Raw genomic sequence first — 27,149 nt, forward strand, 5'->3', positions numbered from 1 at the left:
TTTAACCATATTATGCACAGTAGAGGGAGAAATATGCAAATCCCTTCCAGTCTTTCTTAGAGGAACATTGTTTTTGAACATTTCAAAATTTTGACAAATTGGAGAATCTCTGCCCTTCGTTCCACCGCAAAGACTCATCCTTTTGAGAATACGAGGTCTATTAGAAAGTATCCGACCTTATTATTTTTTTCAAAAACCATATGGATTTGAATCACGTGTGATTACATCAGACATGCTTGAACCCTCGTGGGCATTCGAGAGTTATTTCACGCCTGTCGGTTATGTCATTCGCCTGTGGGCAGTCTTTGAGTGAGGAGTCGCCCACCCTCTCGTCGTTTTTTCATTGTTTAGGAATGGCTCAGAGACTGCTGCTTTGTTTGATCAAATTTTTTTCAAAACTGTAAGGCACAACTGAGTGGACACCATTCGATAAATTCAGCTGGTTTTCGGTAAAAATTTTAACGGCTGATGAGAGATTTTAGTCTGGTAGTGTCGCCGTAAGGATGGCCCACCGCGCCTGATGGCGATCTGCGCTTCGAGGCGGCAGAGTCTCGACGTTTCAAGTTGAAAACTTCCACATTTCAGGCTCTGTTGATCCAGTAAGTCGTCACAGAACAGAGAACTTTCAGAAGAAGTCGGCATGAGGAGTTTATTGGGACATTCCATTGTTAACGGACATTTTATAATGAAAGAACGTGCGGGCAGAGTCGCATGTCGGGCCAGACCCGACCGCGGGGGGTCGCGACAGGACAAACACCTCCGTTGGAAACCTTAACGGACAAGTTGGAACATGCCCAAGCTGTTAAATAATTTCTCAGTTACTCACTTGTTGAAAGCCATCAAAAGCCGCCTGAATTTTACAAATGGTTTTCAACACGGAGGTGTTTTTCCTGTCGCGGCGCACACAGATTTGCCGAGTCGTCACGGAAATGACTCGGCGAATTTTGCGCGCGCGTCTTTCATTAAAAAATGTCCTTAAACAGTGGAATGTCCGCATAAAGTCCTCATGTCGGCCTCTTCTGAATCTTCTCTGTTCTCTCACGATGTCCTGGGTGAATTAAGCCTTAAATTAGGATGTTTTCAGGTTGAAACAGGCCGACGACGGCGCCTGGAAGCGCTGCACGACGTCCTGCTCTGTGGGAAGTCCTTACACTGACAGAAACACCCCATAATCTCTCATCAGCCGTTAAACTTTTCACCGAAATCCAGCTTAATTTCTTGAATAGTGTCCACTCGGATATTCCTCACAGGTCCAGAAAAAATGTTATAAAGCAACGCGCGCCGTCTCGAGCAGCGTGTGAAACAAAGGAATTCAGCCAAGAGGGCGGGACGAGATGAGAGGGTGGACCAGTGTTCACTCAAGGCCTGCCACAGGGAAATGATGTCACCGACACGCTGTGAAAAAACTCACGCTGCTCACGCTCATGCTTGAAAACCCTCGTGCTCGCTTGGTGTAATCGCACGTCATTCAAATCCATATAGTTAAAAAAAAACATAAAAAGGTCGGTTATTATCTAATAGACCTCGTACTGCTTTTGTTCCATTTCATGATTACAATCACCTGTTAACATTGAAATAACATCATTATTAATGTTTTTTAAGCCTCATTTCTTGCCCTAAATTGTCATCACCCACCACTTTCCTTTTTTATTCTTTTTAAATGTGTTGCAAGCTTTAAATGTAGAAATGGGTGTAAATGAAATGTAGGTGATCACGCACAACATGGAATATCATGGCTTTATACTGTCTGCAGTGAAATAGAATTTAAAGTAAACATAAGCATCACTACAGTTCTTTGAATTTTCCATATTGTGCTAACGTTTTTCTGATTTAGGGTTGGACATATTTTCTGTAAACTAACATTTTTTTGAAATTGACTTGAACAGCGTAAATTATGTAGCCGCATAAAGAAACTTCTATTTATTGGCTGCATCATACTGACAAGGATAGTATTACCCACAATTCTAAGGGAACAGACCCTATGAATAGTGCAGTGGTACCAGTGTTTGTACTCTGACATTTTCACGTCTGTATGCCGTGTTGTGCAGGTGGTGGTGTTCTGCTGTTCAGACTCGTGATCAAGTAATAAACACTTTTTTGTTAAAAATGGAATGAATTGAATTGAATGAATTTATTCATACAATTAATTTATTAAAATTTTACAGAAAGTAAAGGGGGATGCATGCATCTTGTTTTTGACGTTAATGGCCTCCATTTTCCACTCAGCATAACCAGCATAAGGTGGGAACAACAATACTGTTCCGAAGCATCATCTTTGGTAGTGGTGGTAAATAGGGTGCATTTTATGACCTTGGGTACTCTGAGTCACTCACTAAAATGATCCGGTGTCGCAGACCGAATGGTCCGCCCCTAAAAATTGGTCTGCCCTGCCTCCACTGCGCATTGTGTTATTTCGTAGCTCAGACGCTGTCTAAGACAGAGTCTCTAAACCAAAAGCGATCATATGGATTAATGGGGTTAAAACCATCAGATGAATCAGATGGTAAAACCTCTTAAATCATTCTAAAGTCAGTTTTTAAGCAAAACTCGGTGACCACTTTGAAATGACCGATGCGCAGTGAATGCATCAGCTAGCAGCTGTATAGCCACGGCGCTTGATCACTTCCTCCGTCTTTTTATGATGAAATAATGCTGAAATTATGTAATGATTTTTTGAAATGATTATTGCCCAAAAGCTTCAGATATCTGTTGTTGAGATAATGATGAAGAGGTGATAATCAGTGAAACTGTGGCTGTACAGTGTTATGGAGCCAAGGTTCTCCTCCCCTGCGCATAAGGTTTTTTCTCCTCTCTGCGCGCAAATTACGCAGCCATTCAGCGTACTTGATACGCAGCACAAGGCAACTCTACGTAAGCCAGGTGTTTAGCATGTCAAGGTGAAACATGGTACACAAGGTCCCCCCTCCTTGGACAAATTTGATGTTGTGCACTTTGATGATAATTGTGGCCACCAGGGGGCAGAGTCTCCATAATGGCACAAGGACTGTAAATTGGCACGACTGTAAATTACACCTTGTTAAAGCATTGCACAGGTTTGAAATTGGGATCGTCAATGCAGGTTAGAGTTCATATTGCCCTTGTTTTTTTTTTTTGTTTTGTTTTTTGGGTAACGGTAAATGGTGCTCTGGGTTTCTTTGGGCTTTTTCCCACTGTTTGCATGAAGCGGGCTGTTTGCTGGGCTGTTATGATGATTCCGCTCAGGGAGCAAAGTGTCTGGGCCACTGTTTCTGTTTTGTCACTGCCACTCACTTCTTACATTCTGCTGATGGTGACACTGAACTAATTTTTGAAATGAACTATGTTTTAACAGATAGTCCCACCCCATCTCACCGGAACCTTAATTCAAGTAGCATGAATGACATTTCTGACAAACCTGAAAAAGACCAGGTGAGTAAGCATTAATAGCACACACACACACACACACACATATATTATATATATTAATATATATAATATTATATAATAATATATATATATATAAACTTAATAAAGTCATTTTTGAACCAGCTGCATGCTAATTAGCACAGCTAGCATTTTAAACATTATATGGTCTTTCAGGGCCTATATAGAACTTACTTCTATATATTATAGCATACATTATATACTATTATACTTAACTCTATTTAACTAGTTGCAGAATACATTATTTGCTTATGAATGAACATAATAAGGTCATTTTTGAACCAGTACATCCTAATTAGCACAGCTAGCAATTTAACCACTATAGTCTTTCGGGTTCCCAACATGCACCTGCCTTGGCACAGTTACGGTCTTGTGCGAACTCCTGTTGACATTAATATTGTTTTCACATATAATTGGCATAATTCAACTTGCATATTTTTCTGTAGAGAAAACCATTTCATCACATGCTATGAACTGTTTTGTGTAAGTAGTCCCTTCGGCTGCTCCCTTGTTTGCACTCGGGGTCGCCACAGCAAATCCAAGGTGGATCTGCATGTTGAATTGGCACAAGTTTTACGCCGGATGCCCTTCCTGACGCAACTCCACCTTACATGGAGAAATGTGGCAGGGGTGGGATTTGAACCCGGAACCTTCTGAACTGAAACGAAGTGCATTAACCACTTGGCCACTTGGCATAATTCAACTTGCATATTTTTCTGTAGAGAAACCATTTCATCACATGCTATGAACTGTTTTGTGTACAGTACGTTAATTTATATTTTGTGATAGCCTGCATAGGGGGTAGCACGGTGGTTTAAGGTGCAGCTCCATCCAGAGATGGGAGTTGTATTTGTGTTGGCGACCCTCCTGTCCTGTGCACCAACAGCAATTCTTGTATATTCGTCTGTGAATTGTTCTGTGAATTGTTTCTGTAATTTATGTTTGTGGCATGGCCGGGGCAGGGGGTTGTCCATATACATACATATGTTCACTTAAATCTTGGTAGTTTCTCTTTGCCAACATAAAAAGATGTGTTTGACAACACTCATTGGACTGACCAATGCTCAGAACAATGGGAACGTCCAAGGAACTCAGTGAAGATCTAAGAAGGAGAATTGTAGATTTGCACAAGTTGGGAATATCTCTTGCAGCCCTTTCTAAACAGTTGTAGATTCCAAGATCATCCATTCAAACAACTGTATGTAAGTGCAAGTTCATCAGATGTGTCACCAATTTTCCAAGGTCAGGATTAAGACTCAAAGTGTCACCCTCAGATGAGAAGAAATTGGTTAGAATGTTCAGGAACAACCCAGGAACCACCAAGGCTCAGGTCTGCCATGAACTCAAAACTGATGGAACACCAGCATCACTGTCCACAGTGAAGCTAGTTTTACATCGCCATGGACTGAGATAGTGCTGACCAAGAGAGGCCCCTGCTCCAAAATCAACACTTCAAAGCTAGACTAAAATTTGCAGCTACTCACATGGAAAAGCCAAATGCATTGTAGAGAAAGGTTTTATGGTCAGATAAGACAAAGTCTGAGCTATTGCACCACAATGGCAAGAGGTATGTCTGGAGGATTAAAGGTGAGGCTTTCAATCTGTCAAGCGTGGTGGTGGTAGCATCATGTTCTGGGGCTATTTTTTCACCAGAACATGATTTGTGTTACTTGTGTATTGCACAAAGTGGGCTACCTCCAAATTCTTCATTGTCACCTAAGATCAACAGCCAGAACAATTGTGTGTTCTAACAGGACAATTATCCCAAACATACCTCAAAACTGGTTGTGGGTTGGATAAAGCAGGCTAACATTAGGCTAATGAAATGCTCTTCCCCAAGCCCTGACCTCAGCTCTGTTGAAATTTGTAGACTACACTAAAATGTCTGTGCAAGGAAACCAAATAGTTTAATGCAAGGAAACCAAATAGTTTAAATGAACTCTACCAATTCTGTACATAAGATTCACACCCCTTTGCTCAATACTTTGTTGATGCACCTTTGACAGCAATTACAGCCTCACATCTTCTTGAATATGATGCCACAAGCTTGGCGCATCTATCTTTGCCCATTTGTCTTTGCAGGGCTTCTCAGCCTCCATCAGGTTGGATGGAGGTTGAGGTTTGACAGGCAGCGATATTTATCTCTCATAACACTCAGGACTATCTGCTTCCCTTTTGGATCATTGGGGGGAACATTCATCTATGTTTGGGTTATGGATATGGTCATAGTTAAGGTTTGAGTTAGAGTTAGCATTTCTACGCACATTACTAAATGATGAGCAGGGCTATCCAACTAGTCACTTATTGATGTTCAGTTAAAAAAAATAGTTTGCCTCAACATGTGAATGTATGGAGTAAAAAATGTGTTGGACATAACGTAATTCTAGCAGTATCCAAGAATCCTCAGAAGAGTCTTACAGTGCTATCAAAGACTTACAGTCATCACCTTAGGTCACTGGTTCACATCTGAGTGTCACGGCCATCCAGGGAGACAGTAAGCACCAGAACTCTAAAGACTTGGGCCTTTGTTGTCCTGCAAAGATATCAGATTTGCCAAACGCCTCTGTTCAGTGACCTTACCATACAGTGGTAAGTGTAACCATGAGAGGATTGCCTAAAGCCAGTTGTCCCAGCTGGTATTTGTTCATTCTCATCACAACAGCTATCACAACTTAATACCAGGACTCCAAGATCTGGGGATAAATGTAGCGGTAATCTCAGTGAATGGCCCTCAGGGTGTCACTCTGCATTCAGTCCAAAGCGCGCTCACTGCGCTGCATACTGAATGTCACACTTGATGGCACAGAAAACAGTTCTTGCACCCTCAGTGATTCTGCCCTCGCTGTGAATGAGGTGATTTGTAGTTGCACTGTCATTGTGTGTACTGTCACATTGACCCACATCCCATGAAGCTTTGAGCTGCGATACATATTTCAAAAAGGTCAGAGGAGATAGAAGGTATTTGTGTAGGACGCATGTCAAGACTAAGACTGAGCAGGCCTTTAGTGACACAGTCACACGAAGCTTTCTGCCGGGCAGCGGGCATTCTTCCTCTGTCCCATATCCCATGAGCCTCTGCTGCTGGGACAAAGTCCTCTTTGTACGGCCATGGCTCTTGGCTACAGCACCCAGAGCTTTGAAATTGTGTTTGAATGATGAGATTTTCATTTCTATCCCTTCTTTTTATGCTTGCTCTCTCCCGTTCCCCCCAGCGTCACCCCGGCCCACCTTCCTCTTCGTAACTCCTCGAGTGGGACGTTGTTGCACTGACACCGTCACAGCTCAGCATGGTGTTTGGCACAAAAGCACAGATGTGCAGTGTCACTTTCTAAACATTTGTGAGCTTCCATAACAAAAGAGGTCTCTTGGTCACATGTACATACTATATAAACATGGCTTTACTGCATTCAAGACATTTTACACTTTTATACTGCAAGGATATTTTGTACTTCAAACACAATCAGGCCCAATTCATGATTTGATTTGTGTGTATTTTTACTCATCCCCCCACAAACACACAGCAAAAAGGCCAGTGTAAAGCAAATCTTTAACTTTTACATTTTTTTTTGCAATGTTTCTTTGACGCTATCCAAAGACTCAAACATTCAAGACCAGTTGTGGCGGGTTATTGACACCCATTAAACAATAGAAGAAAAGAAACAGACAATAAATTAATTACATTACCTGTTTAAAAGTGGGTGATTATCTGCACTGCTGTCTATCTTTTCTTCTGAAAGACAAAGCATCCATTTTTGACCTTGTCACTGCTGCAGGTGGAAAAAGTTGTGTGCTGCTGGTAAAAATATTATAGCAATAATGGTATATTTACAATTAAAGAGACCTTTTCATTTTTCTCCATTCAGACAGAACTTTTTTGTGTGTGCTGTTGGAGCGGACCTTTTAGTACAGTATCACACAACTGTAAACCCAAAACATCAACATGAAATTGTTTAGCAATTTACCTCGGTCACACCCCACATGTCCGCTGATGAGAGAGGGAAAGATGACCAGGACTCAGTCCAGTTCTCAGTTTGACATCACCTTTAATATAGAGAATGAGCCAAAGTAACAATAACAGAGAGTCTTTGGGTTCAAGGCTTAGATTGCCCTAGCAATCAGGCTCTGACCAGGAAACCCATCTACCTCTCCCTGAACCCATATATACTATATATATATTTCTGTCTAAACATTACTACGCTAAGATGTTGTATTCTTTCTTGATTGGTCCACTTCTCGTCCTGTGTACAGTGCAGCCTTGTTTCTTCTTGTATCCCAGTGCTGATCATGACCTAAAAAGGAAATATCATACAAACCCCCCCCCCATCCTGATTGGCTGCACGTGTCACCCCTGCCTCAATGAGAAAAAACAACTTGACCTTGTCTCAGTTACATGAATCATCAGAAAAACAAAACAAAACATGTTTTCACATCCTGTCTCAATATTGGTTTATCAGCACTTTTTAGCACACAAAGGCACAGTGGTTTTATTCAGTTCACAATAGAAAGACAAGCTAGCTAGCTAAGAAAAAGAAAATGTAACTAATAAAGAATAAAATCACCACAATATTTTTACAAGCCTGTCAATTACAGGGAGAAGCAGCCTACAAAGATGACATGTCTGATTGGTGTAATTCATGTTGCAAAACACATGAAAATAATTATTATTTTCTTTATATGGAAAAGAGACTTGTCTTTATTTGTCCATCAGGTCAAATGCTACAGGCACATTTAAGGACAATAGAAGGCGGTCTGCACTTTGGACTGCTTCCTATTGTTTGTCTTTCATTTTTTTCCATAGCTGTATGAGGTTTTTTTTGTTTCAAAACTTGGTTCAGTTGGTGACTGTAATCAGTGTAAATCTCTGTGGCTAAGAGTGTCAGTTAAATGTGTAAAATGCACATGTAAATTATTCTACTGAAGGTGTTATTAGACAGGTTGAGGTGACTTAAGCTCATTGCAGCTTGTGGGTGGTGTGTGTGAGTGTGTGTGTATGAATGCCAGCAGACAGTTTAGGTTTGTCCCACACCTAGTAATCTTACAGCTGCTCGTCTGGCTTGTGCAGGTTGTTGTGCCTCAGAAAACACAATCAAAAGGAACTTCAAACATTCTTCTGGGCCATTGACTCAGTCAGTCAGTGAATGACTGAATGTGATGGTAAATGGAATGTCCAGTGGGATTTAGCCTTATATCTGATTTTCTGCCCCCCCACCTCTATGTAGGTCAAGATTACAATGTTGGATTGTTGCTTGTCAAACACTGAAGACTGAAATTCTTGTATTGAGACTGTGAACCAAGTAAAGACAAACATACAGACAGATATCAAGAATAAAGTAACTCAGAGGGGCCCAGGCCAAACCTTTGCCCAGGTTGGTGACACCAACCATCAATGGTAGGATTAGAATTAGAGTTTGTTAGAGAATTAGACAATTAGAGTTTCTGCAAAACATACACCCACAAGCTGTGAGCAGGGGAGTGGTTGGTACTTTCCCACAGATGCACATCAACCCTAATCTCTTGACAGAACAGGCAAAACCATGCCCTAGAACTTTACTTAATTTTGCCCCCAAATCCTACCATGGGGGCAAAACAGGCACCAAGTGCACTTGGTGCCTGTTGAGTGAAAGTACGAGGTCTGTGATGAAAAAAGCGGTCCTTTTTATTTTTTTCAAAAAATAAATGGATTTGATTCATATGTTTTTACGTCAGACATGCTTGAACCCTCGTGCGCATGCGTGAGTTTTTTCACGCGTGTCGGTGACGTCATTCGCCTGTGGGCAGGCCTTGAGTGAGGAGTGCTCCACCCCCCTCGGAATCTCTTTGTCTGAATAGCCGCTGCGGACGGCGTGCGTTGCTTTATCAACCTTTTTTCTGGACCTGTGAGGAATATCCGAGTGGACACTATTCGAGAAATTAAGATGGTTTTCGGTGAAAAGTTTAATGGCTGATGAGAGATTATGGGGTGTTTCTGTCGGTGTAAGGACTTCCCACAGAGCTGGACGTCGCGCAGCGCTTCCAGGCGCCGTCGTTGGCCTGTTTTGACCTGAAAACATCCTAATTTAAGGCTTAATTCACCCAGGACATCGTGAGAGAACAGAGAAGATTCAGAAGAGGCCGGCATGAGGACTTTATGCAGACATTCCACTGTTTAAGGACATTTTGTAATGAAAGACGTGCGCGCAAATTCGCCAAATCGTTTCCGTGACGACTCGGCAAATCTGTGTGCGCCGCGACAGGAAAAACACCTCCGTGTTGAAAACCATTTGTAAAATTCAGGCGGCTTTTGATGGCTTTCAACAAGTGAGTAACTGAGAAATTGTTTAACAGCTTGGGCATGTTCCAACTTGTGTTGGGAAAGTGTAGGAACACGGACCCACAACAGGGGGCGCAAATGAACGGACAATGGAATAGGTCAAATAACAACACTTTACTGTTGCGAACGTGCACAACAAACACAACAAATTACAACAATGGACAAAGTTCAATTCACGAAGGTGTCGTGTGGGCAGGCTCGAAGATAGGAGACGCCTCTCCAAAGTAGAACCGGAACCACATGGTTTCCTCCGCCACAGGACCCCGGGAATACTGGAGCCGCCAAGTTCCGAACTCCCAGGTGGCCACTGCCTCCGCGTGTCGGACCTGGTACTGCTGGCGAGGAACAAGAACACAATTAACGTGGGCGCGTTTGCACCCAGCAACCTGTACGGCAGGGAAGCTGCCTCCACCTCTCGTTGGGGAAAAAAGTCTGCAATCACTCACAAAAATCACAAAGGTTACTGTCAAGCAGTCAGCTGAGATTATTACCTTCCAGGTAGAACGATATCTCGGCGATGAGGTGGAGATGCCGTCCTGCTGATATACCCCAGTGATAATTGCCGTCAGCTGTCTCAGGTGATGGGTGACAGCTGTTACCGAGGCTGCTCCTGTGGGGCGGCGGCACCCTCTGGTGGTGGTGGGCCAGCAGTACCTCCTCTTCAGCGGCCCACACAACAACTTGTCCTTTAAGGTTTCCAACGGAGATGTTTTTCCTGTCGCGACCCCCCGCTCGGGTCCGGCCCAACATGCGACTCTGCCCGCACGTTCTTTCATTACAAAATGTCCGTTAACAATGGAATGTCCGAATAAACTCCTCATGCCGACTTCTTCTGAAAGTTCTCTGTTCTCTGACGACTTACTGAGTCAACAGAGCCTGAAATGTGGAAGTTTTCAACTTGAAACAGCGAGACGCTGCCGCCTCGAAGTGCAGATCGCCGTCAGGCGCCGTGGGCCGTCCTTACGGCGACACTACCAGACCAAAATCTCTCATCAGCCGTTAACATTTTTACCGAAAACCAGCTGAATTTATCGAATGGTGTCCACTCAGTTGTGCCTTACAGTTTTTGAACAAATTTTTATCAAACAAAGCAACAGTCTCTGAGCCATTCCTAAACAATGAAAAAACGACGAGAGGGTGGGCGACTCCTCACTCAAAGACTGCCCACAGGCGAATGACGTAACCGACAGGCGTGAAAAAACTCTCGCATGCCCACTAGGGTTCAAGCATGTCTGATGTAATCACACGTGATTCAAATCCATATGGTTTTTGAAAAAAATAATAAGGTCTGTTACTTTTATCACAGACCTCGTATTGCACTAAAAGTACAAATGAAGTGATGTGACCTGTAAAAAATTTCCTAAGGCAGCTTGATTTCATTTTAATTTTATAACGTTTTACAGTGCATTTGGAAATTTTTCACAATGCACACACAATGCACACACAATTTCACATTTTGTTATGTTACAGCCTTATTCCAAAATGGATAAATTCATTTTTTTTCCTCCAAAATTTGACACACAATATCTCATAATGACAATGTGAAAAAAGGTTTCATTTTTAGATTTTTTTTTCAAATTTCTTAAAAATAATTAAGAAATCACATGCACATACATATTCACAGCCTTTGCCATGAAACTCAGTATTGAGCTCAGGTGCATCCTGTTTCCACTGATCGTCCTTGAGATGTTTCTTCAGCTTAACTGGAGTCCACCTGGTGTAAATTCAGTTGATTGGACATGATTTGGAAAGGCACACACCTGTCTGCATATAAGGTCCCACAGTTGACAATGCATGTCAGAGCACAAACCAAGCATGAAGTCAAAAGAATAGTCTGTAGACCTCCAACACAGGATTGTCTCAAGACACAAATCTGGGGAAAGTTACAGAAACATTTTGCTACTTTGAAGATGCCATCATCCGTAACCGGTTGAAGTTCAGATCCACCAGGGCTCTTGCTGGCTGCCTGTGTAAACTGAGTGATCAGGGGAGAAGGGCCTTAGTCAGGCAGGTGACCAAGAATCAGAATGGTCAATTTCTCAGAGTTCCAGCATTCCTCTGGGGAGAGAGGAGAACCTTCCAGAAGGACAGTCATCTTTGCGGCAATCCACCAATCAGGCCTGTATGGTAGAGTGGCCAGACGGAAGCCACTCCTTAGTGAAAGGCACATGGCATCTGGAGTTTGCCAAAAGGCACCCAAAGTACTCTCAAATCATGAGAAACAAAATTCTCTGGTCTGATGAGACAAAGACTGAACTCTTTGGCGTGAATGCCAGGCATCATGTTTGTAGGAAACCAGGCACCATCCCTACAGTAATAATAATAATAATAATAATAATAATAATAATAATAATAATAATAATAATAATAATAATAACCTTTATTTAATCAGTTAAAATCCCATTCAGATCGAGACCTCTTTTGCAAGGGTGACCTGGCCAAGAAAGGCAGCAGCACACGTCATAATAGACAGGTTAACTTCATCAAGAGAACGTTAATAACACATAAAATGGAATCTTCTTGGTCATTGTGAGTTGTAATGATGTGTGGGAAAAAACAGATTAGAATTTAAAGACACAGGCATGGTGCAAAAGATTCCATTTGCGATCTCTTAAAACAGAGCAGAAGGGATTCAAAGACATTATCCCAGACGGTTTCAGTTCACACTGGAGGACATTCCAGTCAGAGGGAGCAGAAAAACTGAAAGCCTTCTTTCCCGTTTCAGTGCCGACACGAGGTACACGGAAACTTAACATGACGTTTGAATACAGAGCATAATGGCTTCCCGATCTCTGAAGTAAACTAGATAAATAGGTCGGAACCAGTCCAATAAGAGTCTTGTAAAACAGCGTCATCTAATGTGTATATCGCCTTGCAGTCAAAGAGGGCATGCCAGCTGTGGCATACAACTCACAGTGGTGTGTGAGGTGGCGACAGCCAGTGATGAATCTTAAGGCACAGTAATACAGTGGGGTCAGGGACTGTAAGCAACTAGTTGAAGCGCACCTTTATACGATATCGCCGTAGTCCAGTAAGGGCAGGAAGGTAGCAGTTATCAGGAGCTTCCAGGCAGTTAAGGGGAAACATGACTTTTTTCTCAAACAAAGCATGGTGTTGGCACCATGGAAGCATGGTGGTGGCAGCACTATGCTGTGGTGATGTTTTTCAGCAGCAGTAACTGGGAGACTAGTCAGGATTGAGGGAAGATGAATGCAGCAATGTAAAGAGACATTCTGGATGAAAACCTGCTCCAGAGTGCTGTTGACCTCAGATTGGGGTCACTGTTCATCTTTCAACAGGACAGTGACTCTAAGCCCACAGCCAAATTATCAAAGCAGTGGCTTCAGGATAACTCTGTGAATGTTCTTGAGTGGCCCAGCCAGAACCCAGACCTAAATCCGATTGAACATCTCTGGAGAGATCTGAAAATGGCTGTGCAACAGCATGTCCCTTCCAACCTGATGGAGCTTGAGAGGTGCTGCAAACAGGAATGGGCAAAACTGCCCAAAGATAGGTGCACCAAGCTTGTGGCATCATATTCAAGAAGACTTGAGGCTGTAATTGTTGCCAAACTTGCATCGACAAAGTATTGAGACAAAGTATTGGTGTGAATACTTATGCACATGTGATTTCTTAGTTTTTTATTTGTAATAAATTTGCAAGAATTAAAAAAAAAAACTTTTTCATGTTGTCATTATGGGGTGTTGTGAGTAGAATTTTTGGGGACAAAAATGAACTACATTTTGGAATAAGGCTGTAACATAACAAAATGTGGGCAAAGTGAAGCGCTGTGAATACTTTCCGGATGTACTGCATCTAACCCCCCACCCCCACCCATCATGTATCTCAGGTTATGCCATTCCAATCAATCTATGTATCTATCAGTTTGAGAGTGAGAAGTATAACCTGCCTTGGCCTACCACTGCAAAATCCAAGATGATGGACCAGCAGTAGTTCAGTTGGAGTCAAGCCATCTTGGACCAAAGAGATGTGTGATGTTCAACATTTTCATGCCTTAAGATTTTATTTTGTTTAACTCATGGTGATGGAGTGCAAAGCCAAAACATCATCTGTACCCTGCATGTTTGTTTGGAGGTGATCACAGCAGGAAAGGAGTGCACATAGCTTGTCTATGATGGTAACGCATGTTGGTGTTCAGCGTAAACCTTCCCTTTTTCAGGTTATACTTCAATTCACTGACTGACACAGCAAAGTAAGATTCCTCATTACTTTGACTGCAGCCATAATTGATCAATCAGTGTGATTCTACATGAAATTAAATAATGGACAATAGAGGGACAGGGGCCAATGTTTGCGTCACTTTAACCATGTATAAATCTCATTCATATTGCATTGATTTCCACATAGCACTTTTGAAATCTAATGATGCACCATGCATTGTTCAGCATTTTGTACTTTTTTGATGAGTGATGACACATATTTGGTTTTCTACATGCATGTGCACACATGTGGGTAGTGATTCCAGTTTATATAGAGATTTCATTTTGTGATGTGTGAATAGTGTTATATTGTAATCAAACCTGGTTGAAATTCTATTGGCTCTCAAAATATCAAATGAGAAGTCAAGGAACATTAAAGCCAAGTCCTGCTGGTAAAGAATAGGGCAGTTTTGTGAACTATTTCCTAATTCTCAATGTGAGGCTCCAGGACCAGTGTGCCAAAGCTTGAAGACCAATGAGGAAGGCCTGTTTGAGCAGAAGGACAGGGGGCGGGAGCAGGGGGCGCTAGTCTGGGGGTACACTGGCACCAAGAGAACCACTAAACCCCATCGCCCCCTCCGACCTGGTTCACAAAGTGCTGGTTCAGGCTACTGAGAGCAGCAATCACTTCCATCTAAACTCTAATGAGGGTCTGGTTGCTGTTTTGTGACTCCTGCGCCAATTAGCAACAGTAGCGTACAGACTGGTATATGAGGGGCAAACCTGCTGATACAAGGGAAACACACATGATGTCCAGTAACAATAACCAAGAAGAGAAGGATGACAAGGATGATGACTTGGTGGAGAGAGGAAGGAGGTGACTGTGAAAGATCCATCATCTCCACTTCTTCCTGACATCAACGGGATGAGTCCAGCTGAGGAGAGCAAACCAGTGCCCAAACCTTTTGCAATATTCACCATTGTCATCCTATGAACCGCAGTATTTTCCCTCTTTCCACAGTCTCACACCGGCAGCTGAGAGGATCCGATTATCCTTGGAGAGGATGATGATGGCTCGACGCTCCCTCAGCTTTTTACAGAGTTGGATGAACTTCTGTCGGTGGATGGACAGGAAATGGAGTGGAAAGAGACAGCAAGGTCAGAACCCCAACTCTTTAGTGTTCCCTCTGAAGTTTCAGGTTTGCAGCTCCCGATTGCATATTTGAAGTTGTATTGAATGTCTGTCCCACTGACTTTTACTCAATTAGTGCTTCAAGAATCGATTATTTTCATGATCCAAAAACACTGTCCAACTCTAATGTTTCAAATTGCTTTTTTCATCTCACATTTATTAAATTTTTAGAAGTATAACAGAGACAGATGAAAAAAAAAATCCTTGTAATGTCTGACTTTATGGTAAATGGACTGCTTTTATATAGATCAGAAGCTCAAAGCGCTTTACAATGATGCCATGAAATTAACACATGTCATGCAAGGCGCTTACTACACACCAGGAGCAACTTGGGGATTAAGGACCTTGCCCAAGGGTCCTTAGGGATATTTCCAGTCAGGCTGGGGTTTGAACTGATGATCCTCTGGTCTCAAGACCCATGCCTCCCCATGGTAACATAAAATATTCACTAATAGCCCAAATATAACTGTATAGCAGGTAGCTCAGTGGGAAAAGAAGTTGGAGTACCAGTATGCAGACCTGGGCTCGATTCCCCAGTTGTACAACCTGTCTCTGTCCTTGGACAAGACTTCTTCTGCACTGTCCCAGTCCACCCCGTTGGAACGGGTACTGGCCTTAAATAGGGAAATAACCTAAGTATGACTGCCATCCCAGCCAGGGGGAGTCTTAGGGACTCTCATTTGCTTCATGTTGGGAATCTGGGGATAAACTTAGTTTATCAAAATTACCATCAAAATTGCAGCTAAATAATAATTTCAGTACCCCATGATAGGTCAGTATAAAGTAGGTTATCTGCATAATCACAAGTCAGCATTAAATTATTTTTCTTTTGGTCACATGGAGTTAACAAGCCCAGTGGCAGAGTCACTCATGAATACTTCAACACTCCGCAGCACTCGGGAGTAGACCCACCAATTAGTGTCTTTGAATGTGCAAAAAATGACAGGAGGTTTATTGCTGTTGTTTCTGTTCTTGATTTGGCCAAAAGTGAGCCAAAACAAAATACATAGAGTCCTTGACCATTGACAGTGACCTTCACCTTCATCTTTAATATTAACCAATTGACATTTTTTTTAACTTACTGAACTAAAGCTCCAAATCTACCTGAGCCACATTGCAGTTTCTAAGTCATAATGTGGCTCTTAGTGAAGTTCTAACCTCCAAAATACCTTGTGAATACTTGGTGGCCATTCTGACCTGGATATCGAGCCGGTAAAAATAATTTACATTAAATTATGTAAGGAACAGGGTTGCATAGGATTACTTTGAAATGTAATCCAAAAGTAATCAGATTACAAGTAATCCAAATGTATGTACATACATACATGTAATCCACATGTATTCTTTCAAAGTAATCCTACCCAACCTTGGTAAGGAAAGTGTTAAACTTACTGTGACACCCACCAGTGGTGGGCACAGATAACCAAAAAATTAACTTCGATAACAGATAATCAGATAACTGAAAAGTTACCTTCGATAAAGATAAAACAATAAACCACCCAAAAATGTATCAGAAGTTACAGATAACCGATAAAAAAAATTAGCACATTACTTTAAAACTAAAACATATATCTGATATTTTCACTTAATAAAACTTCAGACATGACAGTAATTTAAATAACTTGTCCAAAATTAGTTTGGTTAAAATTTGAACCATAAGTTAAAAATGTATGCCTCTTGATGACTTAGGCGATATCGCCAGCATATCGGTATGGTGTTAAAGAAAATGTTTGTTTGTTTTTTTTGGACTGTTTCTCCTTTGTCTGCAGAGGCTTGAGATGCATTTATCCAAGCGACTCTCTTCTGTTTGTAAAGGTTATAGCTGTGCGTCTGTTACAAAACTTTTAATAGGTGAGTGCTAAACTAATTTTAAAAACGCTTGTCGCTGTTTCAGCTTTGTTTATTTTCTTTATTGGTTTAAAAGTTATCGGACAAAGATTAATCGGAAGATAATTGATCCAATAATGGTTTTTAAAGTTATCTAAAAAGATAATCCGATAAAGAAAACATTATCTTCGATAATTATCTGTTATCAGATTATCGGAAGTGTGCCCACCACTGATACCCACACATTCCCAAATATTAGTGTTGTAAGTTACACAGATCTGATCTGTTCCAGCTGAGAAAAATCAGCAGCATCCTGCTGCTGCTGTGTTCAGCGCAATGCAGCTCATCAATCCATTACAATATATATATATATATATATACACACACACACACACACACACACACGCTGGAGGGACTACATCTCTTGGCTGGCTTGGGAACGCCTTGGGGTTCCCCCGGAGGAGCTGGGGGAGGTGTGTGTGGATCGGGAGGTCCATATGCCTTGGGTTCCCCCGGAGGAGCTGGGGGAGGTGTGTGTGGATCGGGAGGTCCATATATATATATATATATATATATATATATTTTTATATATATATATTTTTTTTAACACAATTATCCTTTATTGACCGAGTTTCATTCATGAAGTCAGTGGTGTGTGTGCACATCTATGTGTGAGGATGTGACTATGAATATCACAGCGCGGGTCATTATAATTTGTGAGCAGCGGCTCGGTTATTTAAGGCGCAAAATAAAAAAATCAGCGATCTTGTCGAACAATTTTAATCACTAACGGCAAATATATTAACATCGGTCTAGCAGGGGAAAATGTCAACTAACCATAAGAGTTATTGGTCTGTGTCTTCAGACAGGCATGGCAGGCAACATACACCTGTTTATCAACCAAATGTCACAGATAAGTAACAAGAATAAGCAAAACCACTGACTTATGTAAGGAAATGTTGTTTCCCTTCTTCCTCCGTTTCGTGCTTTGCCAACATGCGCAACTTTCTGGCATATTCCACCTGTTTCTTGACGTGACTAATTGAGTGTCTATGCGCGCTGCCTACTGAGTTGCCAGGATCCAAAATGGCAACCACGCTTCCTTGCCAGGACACGGCTCAGTGCGACTGCAGACTATAGTTGTTATATTGACTTCTGTGGTTTCCTCCCACATTTAAAGACATGCAAGTTTGGTGAATTGGATCTCAATGGGACTAACCTGGTTAAATAAAAGTTAAATTAAATGTCACATATGTGTTTCTACCTGTGTTTTTCCTATTGCTTGTTTGTATTTTTATACTTATACTTATTGTTTCTATTATTTTGTTTTATTTTTACTTTTATGTTTTTGAGGTACCTGGCTGCTATGACAACTGAAATTTCCCTTTGGGGACAAAGAAAGAAAGAAAGAAAGTGAATCAGTATGTCTATCTATTTGGGTCTATGTTTTGATTGGTATGTTACATTGTATTATTATTTGAATATTGTATTTCATATTATTTAAAAAAACAGTGTTATTTTAAATTATATGACAATAAAAGGATTCCTATTAACAGGTTGTTGGAAGAGACAGTTTAAACTTGAACTCACAGCAAATATAAGATTTTATTATATGGCTGCGATGCTACACGTGCTCTGATTGGCTCATTACCGGTTGGATATTTTCTCATATTGGACCGTCGGTCTGCAACGCGTATTTTTGTTACAAACCAGGAAGCTAAAACACAATTAGAAAAACAACACTGGAAAAAACACACAGATTGAAACTTACCAGCTAACAATCGCACCATCTGTTAAGCTAATAGAGGTGAAGAAAGCAAACAAGCCCAACACTGTCTACAGCATATTATTTTTATTATTTATTTTTATTACTTTATTATTCATCTCATGTACTTCCTGAAACGTTGTCCAAATTGTGGGAAATTAGCAAAAATGGATTTTAGCCAACATCTCCTCAGTGTTGTCAAGTTAAACTCTGTCGCAGCATACATTTCACAGTAAAATATTTGCTGGGATGCTGGCACACTCTAAACCCAAATGTTCAAATTAATTAAAAAGATTAAGTAGTGTAAACTCAAAGTTTTAAGAAAACGTTTGACTTACTTAAATATTTCAAGTTTGTGTAACATCGTCTTGCTTTTTGAGTAAATTAAACTCAGAGTTTTTGATTGACTTCAATTACTTTATATTAATTAAGCAAACTTTAAAATATAACTAAAGCAGAACTTAAAAGAATTAAGTAATTATATATGAAAATATTTGTGTTGACTTAGTGAGCACTTCAGCAGCGGTGGTGGCCAAGTGGTTAGTGCACTTCGTTTTGGTGCAGAAGGTTCCTGGTTCAAACCCCACCCCTGCCACATTCCTCTATGTAATGTGGAGTTGTGTCAGGAAGGGCAGCTCGTGTAAAACTTGTGTCAGCTCAACATGCAGATCCACTTCACATCTTCTGTGATGACCCTGAGTGAAAACCAAGGGAGCAGCTGAAAGGACTTACTTTTACTTAAAGACACTTAATTTAATTGTAATCATGAGGTACAAGTAGCATATATCAAACTTTTATGTTCTGAGAGCAATTGACTTTAAGTTCATGAACTAAAAATATTATGTCAACTGATCACCTCAGTATTTTTGAGTTCTGCTAACTTGTTTGGATTTACAGTGCATTTAACATTTTACTGTGAAATAGTGTGAGCAGTATTAACTATCTGATGCTGTTTAACTTTGCTACCAGTAACATCAGTTAGCCAGACTTGATATTATTTGCAAACAAACGTGAAAAACCCTGACATTGCAGTTTCAGCTCTTGGTCAGAATTAGCTAAACGGAGTGCACCTTCTTGGAAGTATGAATGTTACAATGTTTATCAAAAATAAGGTTAGTTCCCAAAATTCTCATAATAAAGGATTCATATCAACCTGCCATGTGCAAGCCATATCCAAAAGCTGAGGCTGATCTGACAAATAGTCAGAGAGATATGCGAGCAACATACCCACACACAGAAGCTTCTTGCTTTATAGATAGATTTTACATTATATCTCAATCAAATATGCACCAATCACTCTCATATTTGAAAGTGAGGTGCAGACTGGCGCTCACTATCACCTGACAAAATTTAATCTGGATCTGAACTGGATTGTGGATTTTGTGGCCATTTGAATTTAGCATTGAAAATCCTGTTTAATGTATATTTTACATTATGTTTTAATCAAGTGTGCTCCAATAACCATCATATTTGAATGAGAGGTGCAGACTGTCACTCACTTTCACCTGACAAAGTTTGATCTGGATCTGATCCAGATTGTGGATTTTGTGGATATTTGAATATGGAAAAGCCCATTTGGTGTACATTTTGCATTATATCTCAATCAAAAGTGCATCAATCACTCTCATTTGTGACAATGACGTGCAAACTGGCACGCTCAATGAATAGACTAAATTTGATCTGCATCTGATCCGTAATGAGGATTTGGTGGATATTTTATTATTTTAACATTGAAAAGCCTTTTTGATCTATACTTTTGTGTTATATTTTAGTTTATGAAAAGCCACTTCTAACAGGACTTTGACCTTGAAAATGTTTTCCAAGGTAAAATGTCAGTGTATGTCAGAGTTGAGTACTTTTGTTCTGTGTTCTCCTTGTTCAGGTGGATCAAGTTTGAAGAAAAGGTAGAAGAAGGAGGTGAACGTTGGAGTAAGCCCCATGTGGCCACGTTGGGCTTGAACAGCCTTTTTGAACTGCGGAAATGCATTGAGAAAGGCAGCATCATGCTGGACATGGAAGCTTCCACTCTTTCACAGGTTATTGGTAAGTTCTAGTTCCTGATCTGGATTTGTGGTCATTTCACATTTGTGGGATCAAGAAAAAAAAATATCACAGACTGTTATGGATTTGACCTTGTTTCTTTGATTAAAATTACCCCCCCCCGTCTGGTTTATGATTGTCCAGGTTCAAGACTAAGGGCCTTGTCCCACTGGGGAGAGGATTAATTGCACATGAATTGAGTATACCAATACGGGCGTTCATTGTCATCCGCAACAAAAATGGCCAAAAATGACAAATGTCCCAGTATGAATTACGGATATATTAATAATATATAGTGAATATATGATGAACAATCACGGTTGTATAACGCATGTAGTGAGGAAACGGATCTGACGCATTGCGATTATCACAGCAGTATTATGGATGTATTATGATGCATCGCGCACATGTTGCGCGTGCACGGCATCTGCATTGTGGTCATAAGTGAAGTGCATACGGGCCGTCGGCATCACTATTCACACCAACAATACAGCCTCTGGAGCATTTGCTGGACTTGGACAAGTTGATTGGAGTAAACAAGCAGTGAACGGGGCGAGTGTGACGTCAGCGGATCGCATCAGAGCGTAGCTTGTCTGAATGATTATAACAAGAAGGTAAATCTGTTATAAACATAGGAATAAATACGTACTGTAACAGCGGCAGACAAGAAGGAAAAAACACACAACTGTTTTATCAAGCCTTGACAATGTAAACAAGTAAATAATTACCTTTTTAGACGGCTCAAAATGCTAGAGTCCTGGTGATGTTCGTGTCATTCTTACTCATTGTTATTTAGGGAGACTTAGGGGAAGAGTACCACTTGCATCAAATTCCTTGACCTTGACCTGTACCAAAATGAATTTAGAGTAATTTTGGGGTCAGCCTTCATTGACATACTTTATTAAGTTTGGTAGACATCAACAAACAGACGTTAGAGGATAAGGACAACAATTAGGCAGGCAAACATGACCTTAACCATTGTCAAATTTGACCTTGCTGAGCAATTCTGGAACTTACTTCCACATGTGTCCCAATTTTGGTGCAAATGGGAATGAAAAACATCAAATTTGACCATTTACACCAGTTACTGGCCTTTGGTAAATTTGATGTGACCTGGGCAATTCCAGAACCCATCTTCATCTGTGTGCCACATTTGATGGACTTTGAAGTAAAAAATCAAGTTGTTGGCCATTGAGCCAATCACCTTTTCCTTTGCTGAAACAAACCCTTTATGAACAATTCCCGGGTCATTCTTCATCCACATACCATGTTTGATGGGAGTCTTCCAAAGGACCTAGGAAGAGTAGGGGTACAAATAGACAAACATTTCTCAAACTGTAGTATGATACAATCATTGTTTTTCTTCTCCATCCTCTCTTGACATCTTTAGAGCTGATCACTGATAACCAGATAGAGATGGGCCAACTAAAGGAGGAACTGAGGGAGAAGGTGATGTACACGTTGCTACGGAAACATCGCCACCAAACCAAGAAGTCCAACCTGCGCTCTTTGGCAGACATTGGCAAAACAGTCTCCAGTGCAAGTAGGCTGTTTACCATCCAGGAAAATGGTAATACTCATGCCAGTTTGGTGCAGTCTTTCAAGAATTACAGCAAAGATAACTAAACAAAATCATGAGCTGAATGATGAGTTTTTGTCACATTTTGGAATTATGTGATAATTTTATAATTTCGACATTTTCTTCAGTCAATGCTAAAAAAAAACAAAACAAAAAAAAACTTGTGTTAATATGTGGTAAATAAATATAAAAGTCTTAGGTCCAATGACTTTTTCATTAACCTGCTTTGTAGTTAGTTGGTTATGGATCGAAAACAATCACTTTTCTAACATCCACTAACTGTAGCTTGCTAACTGCACAGATAAGATTACTTTTACCTGTAAATGTTGTAGGTGCTACTAACTGCAGACTCTACACAGATTAGCCTGTGTTCACATTACACATAAGACTGAATTATTTTTGATAGTTTGGTCTTGGCGTTATCCCTTTTCCTTTAATAACCAGTGTGAATGCAACTCTGCTGTAAAATTGCAGCAAAAACACAATTTGCTTGCATCATAGTCAATAACAACAAAAAGTGTAATTTCTGTGACAGGAAAAATAATGAAAATGGAACCCAGATCAATGCAAGCAAACATGTCTATAAGTTTGTGAAAACCTCCCAGGTCTCCACTGATTCCACTTTAGGGTGTAACGTGAATATAGTGTCAGTGTTTTTGTGTAGGGTCTCAGTTGTCCAGGTGGTTTCCACAGTAGAGAAGCTTGAATCTTCGACTGGACTGGGTTGCTTGATGCGAGGACGTTTCGCTTCAAATCGCAGAAGCTTCCTCAGCTAAAATTCTTGCTCTGGTTTCTTGCACAGAGGATCTTCAGACAGCACAAAATCCCAGTTTACTTTAAACCGGTTAACACCTTGAGACAGAAATTAGTTCACCCTAAGGACAGGATCCCTAGTTACAAACAGAGCAATGTAGTGTATTCTATCAGATGTCAGGAAAACTGTAACGAACACTACATAGGTGAGACTAAGCAACCTTTACACAAAAGGCTATACCAGCACCACAGAGAGGGCACCAGTGGAACTCAGTCTGCAGTTCATCTCCACCTTAAAGACACTAACCACACATTTGAGGACAAGGAAGTTAAAATATTAGCCAGAGAGAAGAAATGGTTTGAGAGAGGGGTCAAGGAGGCATTCTTTGTGAAACGTTTGAAACCCAGCCTTAACCAGGGAGGGGGGTCTGAGACACGCTTTATCCCCTGTTTACAATGGGGTACTCAGGTCAAAGCAGTTTCAGTCTTTTGTTCATGGTAATGAGTCATTCACGTCATCAGCAGAGTCGACAAGGGAGCCATCATGAGAGGGTCCATTCCATCATTAGGAGGGACAGCTGCCCTGTCATTAGGAGGGTGCTAACTAGAGCACAATAGGTGCTAATTAGAGCTATTGTTTAGTCACTAGCCTATATAGCAGTCTGCCTCTCGGTAGGAGGGGTCTGGTTAGGTTTAAAACTCCAGTTTTTGTGACTTCTTGATTATTCTTCTCTACAAGAGTCAAGACAGAAGTAAGACCACCAGAGCAAGAATTTTAGCTGAGGAAGCTTCTGCGATTTGAAGCGAAACGTCCTCGCGTCAAACAACCCAGTCCAGTCGAAGATTCAAGCTTTTCTACTATAGTGTCAGTGAATGATTGTATAACATTGGCAATTAAAGGTCATCACCTTGAAGAATCATAAAACTGAATCAGTTTTTGGTAACATATGACAATTTGGGCACTTTAGCTCATAATTCACAGTTGTGTAAATTTAGAATCTTCAGAATGATGTTAACATGATTATTTGTATGTGATTGTGACATAGAGATAATCTGATTTTAAATTGGAATGTAGCATTCACACAGCACGCGGCCTGTTACTTTGTTCTGCAGAAGGTTATCTCACAAATTCAGCACAACCAGAACGTCATTTATGTCTATGCAACAACAAAAAGTGCAAATAAACAAAAGAAGTGATACAACAATCAGCTTTAGGGAAATGAAAGTTGTGAGTTGGTGTTTCACTGTATTGACTGTAATTTATTTGTTACTGTTAGAGGTATTTATTATGTGTTATCATATTTATGAGGCAGATTTATGATGATTGAAAGCATGGTGTGTGTTGTGTTCAAAGCAAAAACATAAACGCCTTATTGAGATCATAGTCCTGAGCCTTACTCGTAATCAGTGATCAGTTACAACTTTGCAAGGATAAAGTACATCATCAGATGTTTTTAATGCACGCTTTCATTCTGTAAATCATCTCATTTTACGGCACCTCTCTCACCCTTCGCTCTTCAGTGATTTTGTCTGATTAACATCGTCATGCTTTGCCTCAGCGGTTTCTCTGTCAGCTTCTTCCTTCTTTTCATATTGCTTTTTCCTCTGCTTTTTTTCATTCTTCCTTGGCTCTGGTTTGAAAACCTGCCACAAAAAGCACATAGTCCTCTTGAGACCTCTATGACTTGCCTATCGGGTCGCATCTCAATGGAGGACTTGGAGACTCAAAGGAGTACCAGCATGGACTGGCTTAGTAAGTTCACTGACTCTGGTCTGTGTTCACACTGCAGGATGCTGCTCAGTTTTGAATGATGCCTCCTATATTAACGTTCTTCACACAGAAATAACTGAATATATTGTCACTGCGTCGTAATGACCATCAGATATCGTTACATAACAGCACACTGATCTTTGATTGAACACCAAATGCAAATTACATGAAAGTCACAAAACATCCACCCAGATCTGTTCTCTCAGAGGTTGTGTGGATGGATAAATTGTCACAGTACTTTTATTATGTCGAGAGGACAGTCCTTATTCACACGTTAAATTAAGGTTGCTTGACTTGCAGTCTACCTGATCCACTAGCAACTCTCGGTGACATCCAAAAACCTTTATACTCACTGATAAGCTTTGTTCAGATTTAAATTAATTTGGCACACATGGTACCATGCCCATCCATTGTTCATTTCAAGAACTGTTTTTGTGTTAAAACAACTAGGTAAATGTACCCACAAGCATGAAGACAGTATGCCAAACTGATGTTTGTCCCCAGTGGCCCTTACCTGCACCCAAATGATTGTGCTCTGGTGCCACAATTGGTCCAAATCAGCTTGAAAATCAGATTCCAAAATAAATTCTTTAAGGTCACTTTAATACACAGGGTTTGGTTGAAATCAGCAAAAGGACCTGGGAGGAGTAGGCCAACAAACAGTCAGGCAGACATGTCTTTGGCTCCAGTGACTGGCCTTTTTATGAATGTGTCCTTGCTGGGAGATGTCAGAACCCTGCTCCATATGTGTATCAGGTTTGGTGCAAATCAACTTAAAAACTTAAATTTTGACTTTTTACCTTGATCCTTGTAAATGACCTTTGGCAAATTTGACCTGACCTGTGAAATTCCAAACCCAATGTTTGCCAAGTTTTGCACAAATTGGTTCTTGAAATGAGGTGTTCAGGCTTAGTACTGGTGTACTGATATTGTGTATAAGCAGAAGTTGATTGGACCATAAAACACCAAAAACCTGGTGTATGTTGTGTACAGTGTATTGTGGTATTTAAATAGTGTTTATTAAGCAGGTTCACAATACACTACACTCTGCTTTTATACAGTATTCAATTTATTCAGTTTAATTTATTTGATTTATACTTGTATAATGCAAAATCAGCTGCAACTAACAGCTCACATGAACACTAAACTGAATCAAAAACAATCACTTAACAAAATAAAAGTGAACACTCATGGAAAAATTTCAAACTTCACCTTACTATTTCACTGCTTCATCTCAGGGAGCTTTTGTGGTTACTGTCCAGTGGTGTGCTCTTTTGTGTTGGCTTAGATCTGTTTTAAACTCATTAGAAACTACTTCAGTGCTCTTTATAAAAGGGCAGGCTAATGACAAATTTAGAGATAACAAAAAAGTACAATCTTTTTACACTCTGTGTTTTAGCCACTATTACCCACTCTCTAAATACTCAAGCAGAGTTGGACATAACCTACATCCAATTGTGGCATACACATTGTGTTATCTAGTGCTAAGATGGGCTCTGTATTTAAGAGCTGGGGCATCATTCAAAAGTACTGGTTGTTTGACTTTTTTATTTCACTGTTTCTTATTTTCTATTTTTTGCTGATTAGAAAACATCAGATTTGTCACATATATGAGTGAAGACAGAACTGAGACGCTGTCAGCTGCAGTGTGAACGATACCTTACCCAATCCATCATGTAAAACCTCACCTTTTCTGGCTTTCAGAAAAGTTGTTTTTTTAGATCCTTAATAGATGAGAAGACTAGATCTGCTGGTAGTGTTTCCCCTTTGTGGCTTACTAGTTTTTACTGATATTAAATTCCATTGATTCTGAATTCATGTGATGCTTATTATGCAACCCCAAATCAGAAAGAAAAAACAAAACAAAAAAACACCAGTGATCCTTACATTTTCTTTGGCTTCTGATTCATTGCAGACAGTTTGTGGATGTAACTCTGTATTATAGCACTTAACAAAGGTTTCCCAAGGCAATGCTTTGCCCATGTGGTTATATCAGCTATTGATTATTGATGAATGATGATTCTTGATGCAGTGCCATCTGAGGGATTGGAGATCACAGATGATCAGCTTAGGCTTGCGTCCTGTATGCATTGAAATTCGCACAGATTCCTTTATTTGTTTAACCATATTATGCACAGTAGAGGGAGAAATATGCAAATCCCTTCCAGTCTTTCTTAGAGGAACATTGTTTTTGAACATTTCAAAATTTTGACAAATTGGAGAATCTCTGCCCTTCGTTCCACCGCAAAGACTCATCCTTTTGAGAATACGAGGTCTATTAGAAAAGTATCCGACCTTATTATTTTTTTCAAAACCATATGGATTTGAA

The 27,149-nt window shown here is 40.5% G+C and overlaps 1 protein-coding gene and 1 long non-coding RNA gene across 2 annotated transcripts in view; one reads left to right on the forward strand and one right to left on the reverse strand.

Moving 5' to 3' along the window:
- The window catches only part of slc4a4a (solute carrier family 4 member 4a), a 229,100-nt gene that overhangs the window by 86,397 nt on the left and 115,554 nt on the right, over positions 1 to 27,149 (forward strand). The window contains 1 exon segment of the mRNA XM_034170791.1: positions 3,332 to 3,408. Within this exon segment, the coding sequence (XP_034026682.1) occupies positions 3,332 to 3,408 (77 nt within the window).
- Positions 1,891 to 27,029, reverse strand: LOC117510893. Its single transcript, XR_004560837.1, has 3 exons — positions 27,018 to 27,029; positions 18,484 to 18,491; positions 1,891 to 2,071 (listed from the first exon to the last, which is right to left on the reverse strand). It is a non-coding gene; the product is annotated as an uncharacterized LOC117510893 (long non-coding RNA).

Source organism: Thalassophryne amazonica, chromosome 5 (genome assembly GCF_902500255.1).
Source record: "Thalassophryne amazonica chromosome 5, fThaAma1.1, whole genome shotgun sequence".
NCBI classification, from domain to species: Eukaryota; Metazoa; Chordata; class Actinopteri; order Batrachoidiformes; family Batrachoididae; genus Thalassophryne; species Thalassophryne amazonica.